We start from the raw sequence: 14,902 nt of genomic DNA on the forward strand, positions 1-14,902 counted from the left end.
TATAATTTTATTGGAGGTATTGTGGTTTCTGTTCTAGGTTCGGGATTATACCATCGGTCCAAGTGTCTTCTTATAGCAGCGTTTATTTCCGCGTTGCTATATCCGTTGTTCACCAATACCTGAGTTACTCTTTCAAACTCACTCACTTCTACTATGTACTAATAACAAAAACAGGAACCTCTTTAAGCACCAACGTATATACTAAGCCCACCAACATAGGATTATGCCTGAACGGTAGAAGTGAAAAAAAAGCAAAAAGAAACTATGACGTTCGCATAGCAGGGTAAGCGAAGACAGGTCCTAAAGTTTTTTTTCAGTTATATTGATCTAAGACTAGGGAAAGGGTTTTCCATTAAAAACTGAGACAGGTCATATAACGGATAATGACGACGAGATGAGTAGTATTTTTAATAAATATTTTATATCTGTATTTACTAAAGAGGAACTTAACAATATGCCTTCGGCCGAACAAGTCTATGTGGGTGAGGACGAGGACAGGTTGACTAGTTTAGCAGTTACCAGGGAGGATGTAATTAAACTAAAACCAAACAAATCCCCAGGGCCGGATGAAGTGTTTGCCAGGGTGCTTAAAGAATGCAAAGAGGAGCTTTCTGAGCCACTGTCTACCATATTTAATAAATTAATAGAGTTAGGCAGAGTGCCAGAGTCATAGAAGGTAACTAATGTACCAATTTTTAAGAAAGGAGATAGATCACTTGCGTCAAATTATGGGCCAATTAGCCTAACGTCTATTGTGGGAAAGTTACTTGAATCGATAATTGCAAATACAATTCGTCTTCATCTTGAAAAACATAAATTAATAAATGAGTCGCAACATGGTTTTTCAAAAGGCCGTTCATGTTTAACAAATTTGCTATCTTTTTATTCCAGCATAGTTGAGGCAGTTGATAGTGGTAAGGATTGTGATGTTGTGTACCTTGACTTTAACAAAGCTTTTGATACAGTGCCACATGAAAGACTGATTAAAAAAATAGAGCCTCATGGTATTGAGGGTGATATATTAAGTTGGATTAGGGCATAGCTATTTAAAGGAAACATAGAGTTAGTATAATTGGGGTTAAGTCAGAGTGGGATAATTTTGTTAGAGTAGTGCCTCAAGGGTCTGTCCTGGGACCTCTGTTGTTTATAATATATATAAATGATTTAGATTCAGGTTTGAGTAGCAATATTTGCAAATTTGCCGATGACACAAAAATCGGCAGGGAAATTTACATGGAAGAAGACTCACTATCACTTAAAGTTGATCTAAAAAGGGTTTTGAAATGTTCAAAAGATTGGCAGATGCAGTTTAATGCTGATAAATATAAAGTTTTGACGCTAGGTAATGATGATAGAGTTACAAGATACGAGCTGGATGGTGTTGAGATTGCGAAGTCGGATTGCAAAAGGGATCTGGGAGTTATGATTAATAAGAATTTAAAACCAAAGGATCAATGCATGAATGTTCGTAATAGAACAAATAGGTCACTGGGATTTATTAATTAAGCTAATGGAAAATTTATAGAGTTAATGGAAAATTTTTCAAACAAACATTTGGAATGGCGATGGGCAATCCCCTTTCCCCAGTTTTGAGCAATTTGTATGTGGAATTCTTCGAAACAAAAATCTTATCCAGGATTATTCCTGCTAATGTAGTTTTGTTTAGGTATGTTGATGATATTTTGATATCAAAATGATGTTGTATGATGATGTTGTATGTTGATTGATGATGTAAGTATACTTCTGTTGCTCTACAGCTCCCTTTCATCAAACTAAGTGGTTCGTAGTTGGTTGAGTTCTTGTACCAACCCGCAGATCCTGATGTTGCACCTGCTGTGTTGTGGTTACTGTACATCTTTTACATTGCTCTGTATCTAATTACTTTCTTAATCTGTGATTGACTCTGTGGTATGTAAATGTCTACATTTCTTCCTCTTAGTTACAAGTTTTGCAGCTTTGTCTGCAACGTTATTTCCTATCATTCCCACATGACTTGGCCCCCAGTTGATAAGTATGCATCGGCCTTGTCATTTGAGTGTTTGCATTAATGATATAACATTTGTGATCAGATCCACCATCCCCTTTTCCTTCCCACCATGCCCCAGTCCCCTTTCCCTTTCTCGTCCCCACCATTTTCCATTCCGCCATCCCCTCGTCCCCACCATCCCAAACTCGTCCCGTCCCCTCGTCCTTCCCCACCATTACCCTTCCCTTGTTCCCTTGTCATCTCCACCATTCCCCACTCCTTCATCCGATGTCATCCCAAATGGTCTGATGTTCCCCTCAGAAAATTGGAAACATCAAGTGATCTGATGTTCCCCATTAATGAAATATAAAAAAACAGTTAAAAAATTACATGAAATATGAAAAAAAATACCTTAGTCACGAAATGTATGGTATAGTAAACAACACAGCTCAATTCCAACACAATTCACACAAAATAATTAAATCAAAATGAAAATAAATCAAAATCAATGAAAATTCAATTGATCAATGCAATCAGAAACTTTGAAATGTAATTGTAACATATTTAGTATAGCATGTATGTTGCTCCTACATGCAACAGATAGCGCTGTTTGTCAAGAAAATCATAGTTTTACCTATCACAGGTGTGGCATCTACACTATATTTACGAAGTGAACGGTATGGGAAACAACACAGCTCAGTTCCAAGACAGTGTCACACAAAATAATTCAATAAAAAAATAAAAATCTATGAAAATAAAATTTATCAATGCAATCGGAAACATTGAAATGGAATGCGTGACATATTTAGTATCGCGTGAATATTGATATTATGTGCAACAGATGGCACTGTTTTTCAAAAACGCACGTTTTTACCTGTTATAGAGGGTGGCATCTATATAGTAGTTATACAAAAAGACGCGAATATTCGATTGCAACGTTGAGTCAAAATTTCAAAGCAATCGGTTAAGAACTTTCGGAGATTACAGCGTGTGTTGCTCTTACGTCCAACAGATGGTGCTTTAAAAAAAAAAACATGTTTTTTCTTGTCACAGGTGAGGCATGTATATAGTAGATATATAAAAAGACGCGCCTATTCGAATGCAACGCTGTGTCAAAATTTCAAAGATATCGGTAAAGAGGTTTCGAAGATTTCCCTCACATGAAAAAAACATGAAAAACACAGTTTTTCAGAAAAAAAAATGTTTTTTTATCGTCACAGACGTGACATCTATATGGTATGTATATAAAAACCTGGCCGGATGCGAATGGAACATTGTGTAAAAATTTCAAAGTAATCAGTAAAGAACTTTCGGAGATTAGCGATTTTGAACAAACGAACATTTCCATTTTTATTTATATAGATGAACGTTATGGTAAACAACACAGCTCAGTTCCAACACAATGTCACACACACACAAAAAAAATAAATAAATCGAAATCTATGAAAATAAAATTTATTAATGCAATCGGAAACATTGAAATGGAATTCGTGACGTATTTAGTATAGCGTAAATATTGCAATTATGTGCAACAGATGGCGCTGTTTTTCAAAAACGCATGTTTTTACCTGTCACAGGGGTGGCATCTATATAGTAGGTATATAAAATGAAGCGCCTATTCGAATGCAACGTTGTGTCAAAATTTCAAAGCAATCGGTGAAGAACTTTCGGAGAGTACAGTGTGTGTTGCTCTTACTTCCAACAGATAGTGCTGTTTAAAAAAATAAAACATGTTTTTTCTTGTCACAGGTGAGGCATGTATACAGTAGATATATAAAAAGACGCGCCTATTCGATTGCAACGTTGTGTCAAAGTTTCAAAGCAATCGGTAAAGCGGATTCGAAGATTTCCATCACATAAAAAATACAGTTTTTTCAGAAAAAGCATGTTTTTTACTGTCCCAGACGTTACATCAATATAGTATGTATATAAAAACCTGGCCGGATGCGAATGGAACATTGTGTGAAAATTTCAAAGCAATCGGTGAAGAACTTTCGGAGATTAGCGATTTTGAACAAACGAACATATCCATTTCTATTTATATAGATATATAACAGTGTCAGACCACGGAGGAAAATTGAAACAGGAATTTCCTTAAGTACTTTCGTATATTAATAAATCTTCAGAAGGAGTATATTAATACATATTCAGACTCCTTCTGAAGATGTACGAAAGCACTTAAGGAAATTCCTGTTTCAATTTCCTCCGTGGTCTGACACTGTCACATTTTTAATCACGTGTTTATTTTCGTGATTTACACACACACACACACACACACACACACACACACACACACACACACACACACACACACACACACACACACACACACACACACACACACACACACACACATACACACATACACACACACACACATACACACACACACACACACACACACACACACACACACACACACACACACACACACACACACACACACACACACACACACACACACACACACATCTATATATATATATATATATATATATATATATATATATATATATATATGTCGTACCTAGTAGCCAGAACTCACTTCTCAGCCTACTATGCAAGGCCCGATTTGCCTAATAAGCCAAGTTTTCCTGAATTAACATATTTTCTCTAATTTTTTTCTTATGAAATGATAAAGCTACCCATTTCATTATGTATGAGGTCAATTTATTTTATTGGAGTTAAAATTAACGTAGATATATGACCAAACCTAACCAACCCATACATACACACATGCCCCAGTCTCTTTACACACACACACACACACACACACACACACACACACACACACACACACATGTCCTAGCCTCCCTATACACACACACACATGCCCCAGCCTCCGTATACACTCACCAACCCGTTCTCGCACTTGCTTACTGTCAATATTGGCTTTTTTAAATAAGTGCATATGTGACATACTAATTGATTGTGAAAATTTTAGTTTACCTTGAAAAGCTTCACAGAAAACACCGACCTCACCTAACCTTCTTAGTATGCTAAGATAAGCATCTTATTGCTTCTTATTTACAATTATTACTTAACCTAACAACGGTATATGTTAAGTAATACTTGTAATTTAGAAGCAATAAGATGCTTATCTTAACATACTAAGAAGGTTAGGTGAGGTCGGTGTTTTCTATGAAGCTTTTCAAGGTAAACTAAAATATTCACAATCAATTAGTATGTCACATATGCACTTATTAAATATGCCAATATTGACTATAAGCAAGTGCGAGAACAGGTTGACACTCACTCACATGCCACACCCTCCCAACACACACACACATGCTCCAGCCCCCTACACACACACTTACACGCCCAGCCGTCCTGCACACGCCCATGCCTCCCTACACACACACACACATACGCCCCAGCCTCCCTTCTCACACACACACACACACACGCACACACACACACACACACACACATGCCCCAGCCCCCTACACACACACACGCATGCCCCAGCCCCCTACACATACACACACACACACACACACATGCTCCAGCCTCTCTACACACACACACACACACGTCCTAGCCTCCCTACACACACACACATGCCCCAGCCCCCTGCACACAACAACACATGCCCCAGCCCCCTACACACACACACACACTTATGCCCCATTCTCCCTACACACACATGCACGCATATGGGGTATGGGTATAGGGAGCATTATAAATTAACTAAACTAAACTAAATACTACTCTCCGTACTACTTATTAAACTGCTCTCATTAATCTAATAGCAGAGGGTACATTTATCTATAAAATTCTATCCTCAATACGCTTCAGATTCAATTCCATTCTCATTATTTCAATCATAGCATTTCTTGGACATGCTAACATTATTCACTTGCCTTCATTTTGAACTTTCTTCAACTTAGCCAGTCTACCTTTACAAAAACAAGAAATGACAGATGCAGGATAAACAATAAGAGATCTTACAATACTCAAGTATATCATTCGTAGCACAGGAACATTTATGTAAATGAGGTTGGGGTGTATATATATAAATAAAAGCTGCCTTGTATGCGGCAATAGGCCTTCTGCAGTTACCATCATCTTATGTTCTTAATTCTGTTCTTATGATTTCATGGCATACATAAGAACATATAGAATCAAGATGACTGCACAAAGCCTATTGGCCCATACGAGGCAGCTTCTCTTCATTTAGGAAAGACCTGGGTAAATACTGATCCTCCCATTTTGGAATCTTTGGAAATGAATGAACAGATGTGCTGGCTGCTGAAGGCACTGAAGGAGACCACACTGAATACTTCATACAAAGGATTCCTCTACCTCCTGATATTAGAGGTGTCATCAGGCAATATCACCTTGACAGGGTTACTGAGAAAAGGAGGATTGAGGAACAAATAAGTGAAACTGTATGCTGGTACAATGTGGTTCCAACTGGCAATCCCAATCATTATGGACGAAGAGGAGGTGACTGCACACACGCAGTCTCACACACAGTATGAATCAGTAAGAGAAAGAATTCGTCTTGGATACATATATCGATGTAAATTCGTAATGGAAACAACAGTTGTGCAGTTGAGTTGCAGAATCTGTGGTGAGAGTGATGGACACTGCCTCGACCACTATACTTGAGAGAGAGTAATCTTCTTGTTTGATAAACTGTTCACTTGAGACCAAGTGACACAATATATAAGACAACAACAGGTTTTAAGAATGTTTCACACCTCAATCAAGCACCATTTACAATCTTTATAAATTATTTTAGGGAATAACACATAAATTTTATATTTAAACATGATATTAGTGTTTAGTGGAATGCATAACGAGTCAAATTGTTTTAAAAAGAGTGATTTTTAGCAAAATTATGAAAACTAATTTTGTCTGATCATAGAATAACTAAATGTATTTTGAATGTTTCATACAACCATTAAATATCATTCACAATTTATTAATGAATATTACAAAAAACACCATAAATTTCATATTTAAACATGTAAAAACTATTTGTAATACATTAGGAACAAAATAGTTTTAGAAAAACCATATATTATAATACCAATATGTTTGGATTTTTGGATTAAAAGTTTCACAAATGCACCATTCTCAATGTAAGTTATTCATACACCTATGGGAAAACATAGGTGAAAGGTTTCAACACGTTTTGTGTTTGCTGGGTTCACTCACTTTCACCTTTTTCTTGTATCTTATTTACTTTTCAACTTCCCTATATCTTTATGTAACCTGGGACACCACTTACAGCCCTCAACCTGCTCCCAATACTTAGGTAAATGGATATTCCTGGAGCCGGTTGCTGGATGACTCCTTCCTCCTGGCGCTGCTGGACTCAGACCCAGTCAAGCAAGGGTGTGCTAGAATAGTATTTGTTAGTATTTAGTGTGTTAGTATTTAGGTGAACAGACACATGGGTGAATGAAACTTTGTGTATTATTGTCTGTCTCAGCAAGGAATTGAAAGTGGTTCTATAAACTGTGAATCCCAATTGCTGGCTGCAAGTGTGTGTGAGTGTTTTAACATATTAATATTGGTTACTGTTCACTGATATATTTGCAACTCACCTACACAGAAGTAAGTCAATATTTAACTCACTAGTTACAGGAGCGTGCGGCCCTCTGATGGTGTCTTTGGAACTAAGCTCGACAACGGGTCGTGGTCCGGCTTGATGGGAATGGTGTTGAGGGAGGTAAGAACATGTTATTATGGGATTTTGGCCTGAGGCCATTTTTGTATTTTGAAATTCCATTTTAACCAACTGTTGTTAGGGATTTATCGAATGTTTATATTCATTAATGCTTCCATGTGTGATGACACCCTTAAATGGCATTTGCAACCAGAAGTCATTAAGTAACCCAGAGTTAAACATTTAATTTGACCGACTGCCATGATGTAGCAATCAAAGTTCAGAACCAGGGCTAAAGCCAAAGCCATTACCAGGGGTGAAGTTAAAGCCAGGACCAGGGGTGTAGCCTAATGGAGAGCATTATCTACAATTCCCATTTTTATTTAACATATGAGTGTATCTACAACTGTGCTGGCCTGGTGTAGTGAGTGTTCGGAACAAGAGAAGGGTCTCACCGCTATCTGTTGAAACCAAGGGTTTTGTTTTTCCCTCTTTATATTTATTTTATTCACTGTCTATTGTATTCTCCAGTTAAGGATACTTACTTTTAGAATTACAATATTGGGAAAAGATGACATAACCCAGCGATGGATACTTAGCTAACAGAACAATTAACGTTTTCCAGTGAATGTAACTAAATGCATAATGCGGTAAGTTATAAGTGTAGAGTATGCAGGTGGCCACACCAAGTGAGAAGAGATAGGCCAGGTGACAAAGTGAAGTTACAGATACATGGAAAATTTGGGGAGTTGACCAAATAATGTCAATAAGGGCACTATAGGTGTAATCATTCTTTTTCCTGTGAACTTACATAAAGCAGCACAGGTGGCATAAACACTTAGGTCAATATGCATAGAATATTACTTTGATTGATGTGCTTGATGCCAAAAGAATTTCAATTCGTTGGAAGCCTGGTGTCAGGCAGAGTAATCAATTTACAGATCCGCAACCAAGAGAATAATACAACCAGGATTTTTTGGATCAGGGATATTACTGCCGCGGCACCAAGTGTTACTCGTTTCCAATTTCTGTCTTACTTAGGTGGCAAATGAGAATTCATGACGCATTTATTAGCTTCAGTAAGATTATGTCCAATGTATTTAACAACTTCTAAATATTATTTGGTTTGTAGCTTTGCACTGTGTTAGATAATGGTTCAGTGGTCTATTGGAAATTTCTCCACAGTGCAGACACTTCCTATCATCTTCTGGAACCTAAAAGCAAAGTTCTCACACAAATCGGTATCCGCACCTGATACGATGAATGTGCACTTCTGTTTTTCTGGTGCTCCCTGTCATCATAGTAAGGTTCACATCAAATCAAGGTGCGAAGTTAGTTGAAATCTTTTACAAATCTGCAGAACCTATTGTCAGAGCTTCTGTGTTTAATCATAGTATATCTTCTGCGTTGTTCTATCTCTAATTATTTTGGTAATCAGATTAACAAAACCAAAAAATTAGACCACCATCCTTCACCACTACTCCCCACCTCCTCAAAAACACCCCACCTCCACCACTACCCTCATCCTCCACCAAGACACTCTCCTCCACTAGTAAACCCCCCTCTATCACTTCCCTGCACCACTACCCACCCTCCTCCATAATACAACCCACCTCCACCAGTGCCTCCCCTCCTCCACCATCTTCCTTCACCAAGACACCCCTACTCCACTTGTAACCCTCCTCCATAACTACCTCCCCTCCTCCATAACTTCCCCCTCCTCCATATTTATTCCTCCTCATCACTTACCCTCTCTTCTTCTACCCCGTCCATCACTAATACACCCCTCCACCACCACTACTCCCTACTCCATAAATACAACCCACCTCAACCAGTACCCCCTTCCTCCACCAATACACCCTCCCTCTATCACTAACCCTGATCCCCCCCCAACCCCTGTTCCAACAATATACACCCCTCCTCCACCACTACCCCCCCCCCTTCTCCTCCACAAAAGCACCCTTTATCCTCCAGTAACCCCCTCCACCACCAACGCACACTTTCTCCCTCACAACCCGCCTCTTCCATCAATACACAACTTCTCCATCACTACCCCCCCCCCTCTCTCTTCCACGTGTACCCCGTGTTACGAACCTTGTCTCCTGTAGAGAGGTTTTGGTGAAGCCAAGCTTTGTAACCTAACAAGTTAGCTAAAAGAGAGAAAGTTATATAAAGGCAGTAAAGTGTACATTTCCTGAAAGAAAACTGCAGCTGGGAGGTCGTGTGTTGCTGATGTCACTTCACCACTGAAACTAGTACCTACAGTTGGACATTTATTGTAGCGTACGCATATATTATAGGGGAATCTTTTGTGAAGGAAAAATGGACTTTATATAACCTATGAATGGAATATTGTTAAAGGAGTAATTACAGAGTTTGACTAGGAATGAAGAGAGATCTGGTATCAAGGGACGAGTGACATGGCAAGAACGGGCGGACGACATGTTACTGTGGACGGAGGAGCACAGAGCTGACTGACCACTGAAGTTTTGAGGGATAAATCCTACTTGATCTCCAGAAAAGCCTTAATGTTGTATTTATTCAAGTTGCAAGATATTCTAGAGTAAATTGATGTTCTACCATGAAGGTTAATTAGAGAGTGTGCAGGTTTTCTAATACTTATACATATGTGTCTGACATATGCTGTTAGGTGTGATTGATGTGAACTACTATTGTCAGACCAGAGTATTATGGGTTATTATCTAATATTGCTGGAGTTCTTTGTGGAAGATAAACTATATTAGTGAGCAACTAATAATGAGAATATCATTATATTATGAGGAGTTTATATTTTGGATTCCCTGCCCCGCCACTGGAGGGGTGGTCGTCGTGGATTGTGCTCCCCAGTCGTTGCTTGGCGCTAGGTGTGGGAGGGCGTTGTTTGCTGTGTCGGCACCATGGGGACCCCTTCCCTCTTGTTCGCCACTCTGAGACCATGGGTCTGGAGTTTTCTGGATGTGCGTCTTACCTTGCTCTTGAGGCTCTTGAGGTAGTTCTGTGTAATTTGCTGCATATTCAGGTGGCTGATGTGTATGGCCTCTAACTGTTGACTACCCATCGAGCACTTGTGAACTTTCACTCTGCCGTGGCGTATGGTGTATGATGGATGTTCGTTCACAATCCCTGGGGATGGTGGGACTGTCACTGTATCTGACCGCTCCTGCTCTGTGACGTATGTGCCGCTGCATGGAGTGATCTTTGAATTCTCGGAGGCCCTGCTTCGGAGGTTCTTTAACCAGTTTGTACCATGGTGTCTCTACGTATGAACTCTGTCTCTTCTGGACGGTGGCGAGGTGTTTCATGTGGCACCCGAACATGTGGCCTTCCAGCTCAAGTCCCCTGTTCCCTCCATGGTTACCTTGCTGGGCTCCACTATGCGGCCCGTCTATGCAGGGAAGCCGCGAACATGTTTTCATTGTGGCCTTGAAGAGCACCAGGCGGCCACTTGTACAAGGGTGGCGGCTGCTCCTGTTAACTTATTTGGAGAAGATGATTTCTCCCCGTTGGTGGAGCAAGACTTGTCACCCTGTGATGGAGTGGGTGGGGAGGTTTCCCTGCCGCCTGCTGTCCTGGTGGTGGTCCCGGGTTCCTCGACTGGTGAGCTGGTATGTACGGACGGTGGTGTATGTGACGGGATGGTGGTGTGTGCGCAAACACCGTTTTCCTCATTGCTTCCAATAGATTCCTTGCCTGTACACGCGTCTTCTCCTCTCCTGGATCTGGCATCCCCACGGGCTTCCTCACCTATGCTGGTATCTTCCCTCCCGCCAGCTGCACCTGTTATTTCTCCAGTTCCGGTTTCTTCTGTGGGTGGCGGCCTCGTCCCCTGTGTCGTCGAGGTTGAACTTCTGAGGCATCATGCTCCCCCGGATATGGGGCAGCCTACCGACGGCTTTTCTTGGGCACCACCTGCAGGGTGTGACAGCTCCGATGATCAACGGTCTGTTCCTAAACGCTCTTGTACGGATAGGGATGCGTCGCCTCCTCTGGCGCGGGGTGACGATGGGGTTGATGATGCTGTGGGTGGCTCTGTGTTGCCTCCTGTGTCATACCCTACGCCTCCTATTGGTGGCTCCCCTCCGTGGGTAGTGGTCCCTGATGATCGCGACCTCGTTGTGGTCTTGACAAAAGATGTGCACTGAAGGGCCTCTGCTCCTGTTTCCGGCAGCAGAGGACCTGGCATTTCTGAGGGTCCCCCCTGCGCAGGGCTCTGTGTTGCGCCTGACGAGGGTCCTATTGCGCGAACTGGTGTGCGGCCTTGTGCGCTGCCTGGTGTGCTTCCACGTGCGCAGCCCTGTGACCAACCCCTAAGGAGAAAACCCATCCCTCTCATCTTCCCGTCCGGGGAAGTGTACGATGGGACTCACCCTTTGGAATTTGACTTTGATGACCTAGTGCGTCCTGTTCCTTGGAACTCTTCTTCCATTTGGGTTCCGTGGGTGAAGTATTTTATCCTTGGAGTGCCGGATTTAATGCCTTGGCCTCATGCGGCTCCTGGTCGTCCGATTACTGATGACGACCTCTTGGTTTGGGAAGCTTACTGCTTACACTTTCCGTCGCAGGAGTACCCGGAAAGCTGCTGGGTGCTTGCTCTTGTGTGGGTGTGTGTGGTTTTGTTTCCTGGTGCTTGCGTGCACGTGTGGGTGTGCTTGTGTGTGGTGTGGGTGTTTGTTCCTGGCTCCTGCATGGGCCTGTTCTGGTGTGTGTGTTCGTCTGGCTTTTTGGCTTGGCCTGGCCTGTGCTCTGTGTGGAGGGGGGGGGCGATGTGTGGCTGTATATGTGTATGCGTGTGTGCGTGCAGGAGGCTTGTTGTTTTTTCTGTACCGTTATGCACCTGTGTATGGGATGTAGGGCTGGTTATGATTGTGTGTTATCTTGATGTATTACTGTACTTACAGTTTTCTGGATGTGATTCGTTTTATGTTTTTTATTTCTTGTGACTTTATGTATTCCTTTATTTGTTTTTATGTCCTTGTATTATGTCCGTGTCTTTCTTTGTTTTGTTCCATGTATATTGTTTGTTTTCCTTTATTGTTTATTTTTTCTGTACCTCCTGTTTGTTTTTACTGCATTGTCTTATTCTGTACATGTCTGTTATGTTCAATGTCTGTTGTGTATTTCTTTTACAAATAATATTAAAAGAGGGACGAGTGACGTGGCAAGACCGAGCAGACGCTATGTTACTGTGGACAGAGGAGCACATTGTTGACTGACCACTGAAGTTTTGAAGGCTAAATCCTACTAGATCTCTAGATAAGTCTTAATGTTGTATATATTCAATTTGCAAGATATTCTAGAGTAAATTGAGTACCATGAAGGTTAATTAGAGAGATTCCAGGTTTCCTAGTACATATACATATGTGTTTGACATATGCTCTCAGGTGTGATTGAAGTGAAATACTATTGTCGGACCAGAGTATAATGAGTTACCATATTGCTGGAGTTCTTTGTGGAAGATAAACTATATTAGTGAGCAACTATTAATGAGAATGTCATTAAATTATGAGGAGTTTATATTATATTATTTTATCTAGTGTATGTTTATTTGATGTAAATATATGTTTTTTAGTGTGTTACTCTATGCAGACGTTTCTTTGCTCCTGTTGGAATTTCCCCTCGACTTAACTATAAAGTTACAATCAATCATATTCCCTAGACAAGTTAGTAAATTAACAATAACTATATAACCAGAGCAGTGGCCTGAGGTCATGGCCAAACTTGAGACTGGATATTAAGGGCCAGGCTGTGACAGACTAAAACATCAATAACAATTTATAAAAAAGTTTATCATAAAAACGGTTACCATACTCTCACATTTAATAGAAACGGAGAGTAGCAGAAGACACCCCCCTCCTCCACCACTACTAACCTCCTCCACCACTACTAACCTCCTCCAACACTAACCCCCCTCCTCCAACACTATCCCCCTCCTCTTACACTAACCCCCCTCCTCCACCACTACTAACCTCCTCCACCACTACTAACCTCCTCCAACACTAACCCCCCTCCTCCAACACTATCCCCCTCCTCTTACACTAACCCCCCTCCTCCACCACTAACCCACATCCTCCACCAGTAATTCCCCTCCCCCACCTGTAACACCATAAAGGTGCTTTATTGAATATTTCGCATAAAACATGAGTCAGCCAGACAGGATATTTGAAGGCGCCAGATTGTCTGGCCTTAGCAATTAAGAAGTCTCATTTAGAGATTTAATGGTCAGAGGTTGCCTTCGGGACAGGTCGTGTGAATTGGCCTTGCTTTCTGCTAAGCTGATAATTGCAGATGGTTGGTGGTGTCTTTCCATCAAACAAGCCACTGTTTAGGCGTGGTAGGTAGAGAGCCTGAGGCTCTTACTAGTAGGCAGAGCTTAGCTCCCGGATTCCCCATAAATACCCATGGAACTGTACATTCAAGAGATTAGACGCCGAGAGGATTCAAGATCGAGCAGGATCGAGTAGATCGCTGGTCCCGAGGCTCTAGCCGCCAGACTGGCCTCCGCAGTTCAGAAGGGGGACTCTGCCTGTCAACACTGTAACCCTCCTCCTATCTCTATCCAACTTAGGTCCAAAGACTTGAGAGAGTTGAACTTAAAGGTGACAAATTTGGTGTGTTTCCAACTTAAGGTGTTGTGTGATTTTCAGTGGCAGTCTGTGATAGTGTCTTCAATATCTTGTGTGGTGACCCACATTGTATATTATTGTTGTCATTTGGCATACGATGATATGAATGAATACAGATATCCATATGAGTGAAGATCTCATGTTAAATATTTAATAGATTAACTTATGTTTTTAAATTGTCTTTAATTTTGTTCCCTAAACTTCTAATTTTGAAAGCTAGAGTGGCGAGCCCTCTAAGCTTATTCACTTAAAGATTCTTGCATGTAGAAGAAGTTGATATATGCTAACATTTGATAACAGCTTAAAGTACAGACAAGTTTCATTTCTTGTCTTATAGTTAACTAATTTGAATGGATGGTGGATGCTAAATTTTCAACCTTCAACCTTTCTATCTTTCTACTATGCAAGCACTCTTACTTCCTACTCTTCTAATTCTGCCTTGATTTCAGTCTCTCCCTCTCATTCTAAACTTTTCCTTTTCCGTGACCACTTCCACTCCTCACTACTCCCATACTCCTCCCACCTCCCTACCACCTCTCTGCCTCCCTCACCCCAAACCCTTACCCATTTCCTTTTTCCATTATGTAACACACCATTAACACCCCCCTCTACCTCTAACCCCCCCCTCCTCCACCACTAATCCCCCCTCCTCCACAACTAACCCCCCACCGCCTCAACTACACCCCTCCTACA

At 41.0% G+C, this 14,902-nt stretch overlaps 1 protein-coding gene across 1 annotated transcript in view; it reads left to right on the forward strand.

Moving 5' to 3' along the window:
* The window catches only part of LOC123762004 (probable glutamate receptor), a 437,835-nt gene that overhangs the window by 80,553 nt on the left and 342,380 nt on the right, over positions 1 to 14,902 (forward strand). Inside the window, exon 7 of the mRNA XM_069335681.1 lies at positions 7,559 to 7,649. Within this exon, the coding sequence (XP_069191782.1) occupies positions 7,559 to 7,649 (91 nt within the window). The remainder of the gene's footprint in view (positions 1 to 7,558; positions 7,650 to 14,902) is intronic.

The sequence above is a fragment of the Procambarus clarkii genome, chromosome 34 (genome assembly GCF_040958095.1).
Source record: "Procambarus clarkii isolate CNS0578487 chromosome 34, FALCON_Pclarkii_2.0, whole genome shotgun sequence".
Classification (NCBI taxonomy): domain Eukaryota; kingdom Metazoa; phylum Arthropoda; class Malacostraca; order Decapoda; family Cambaridae; genus Procambarus; species Procambarus clarkii.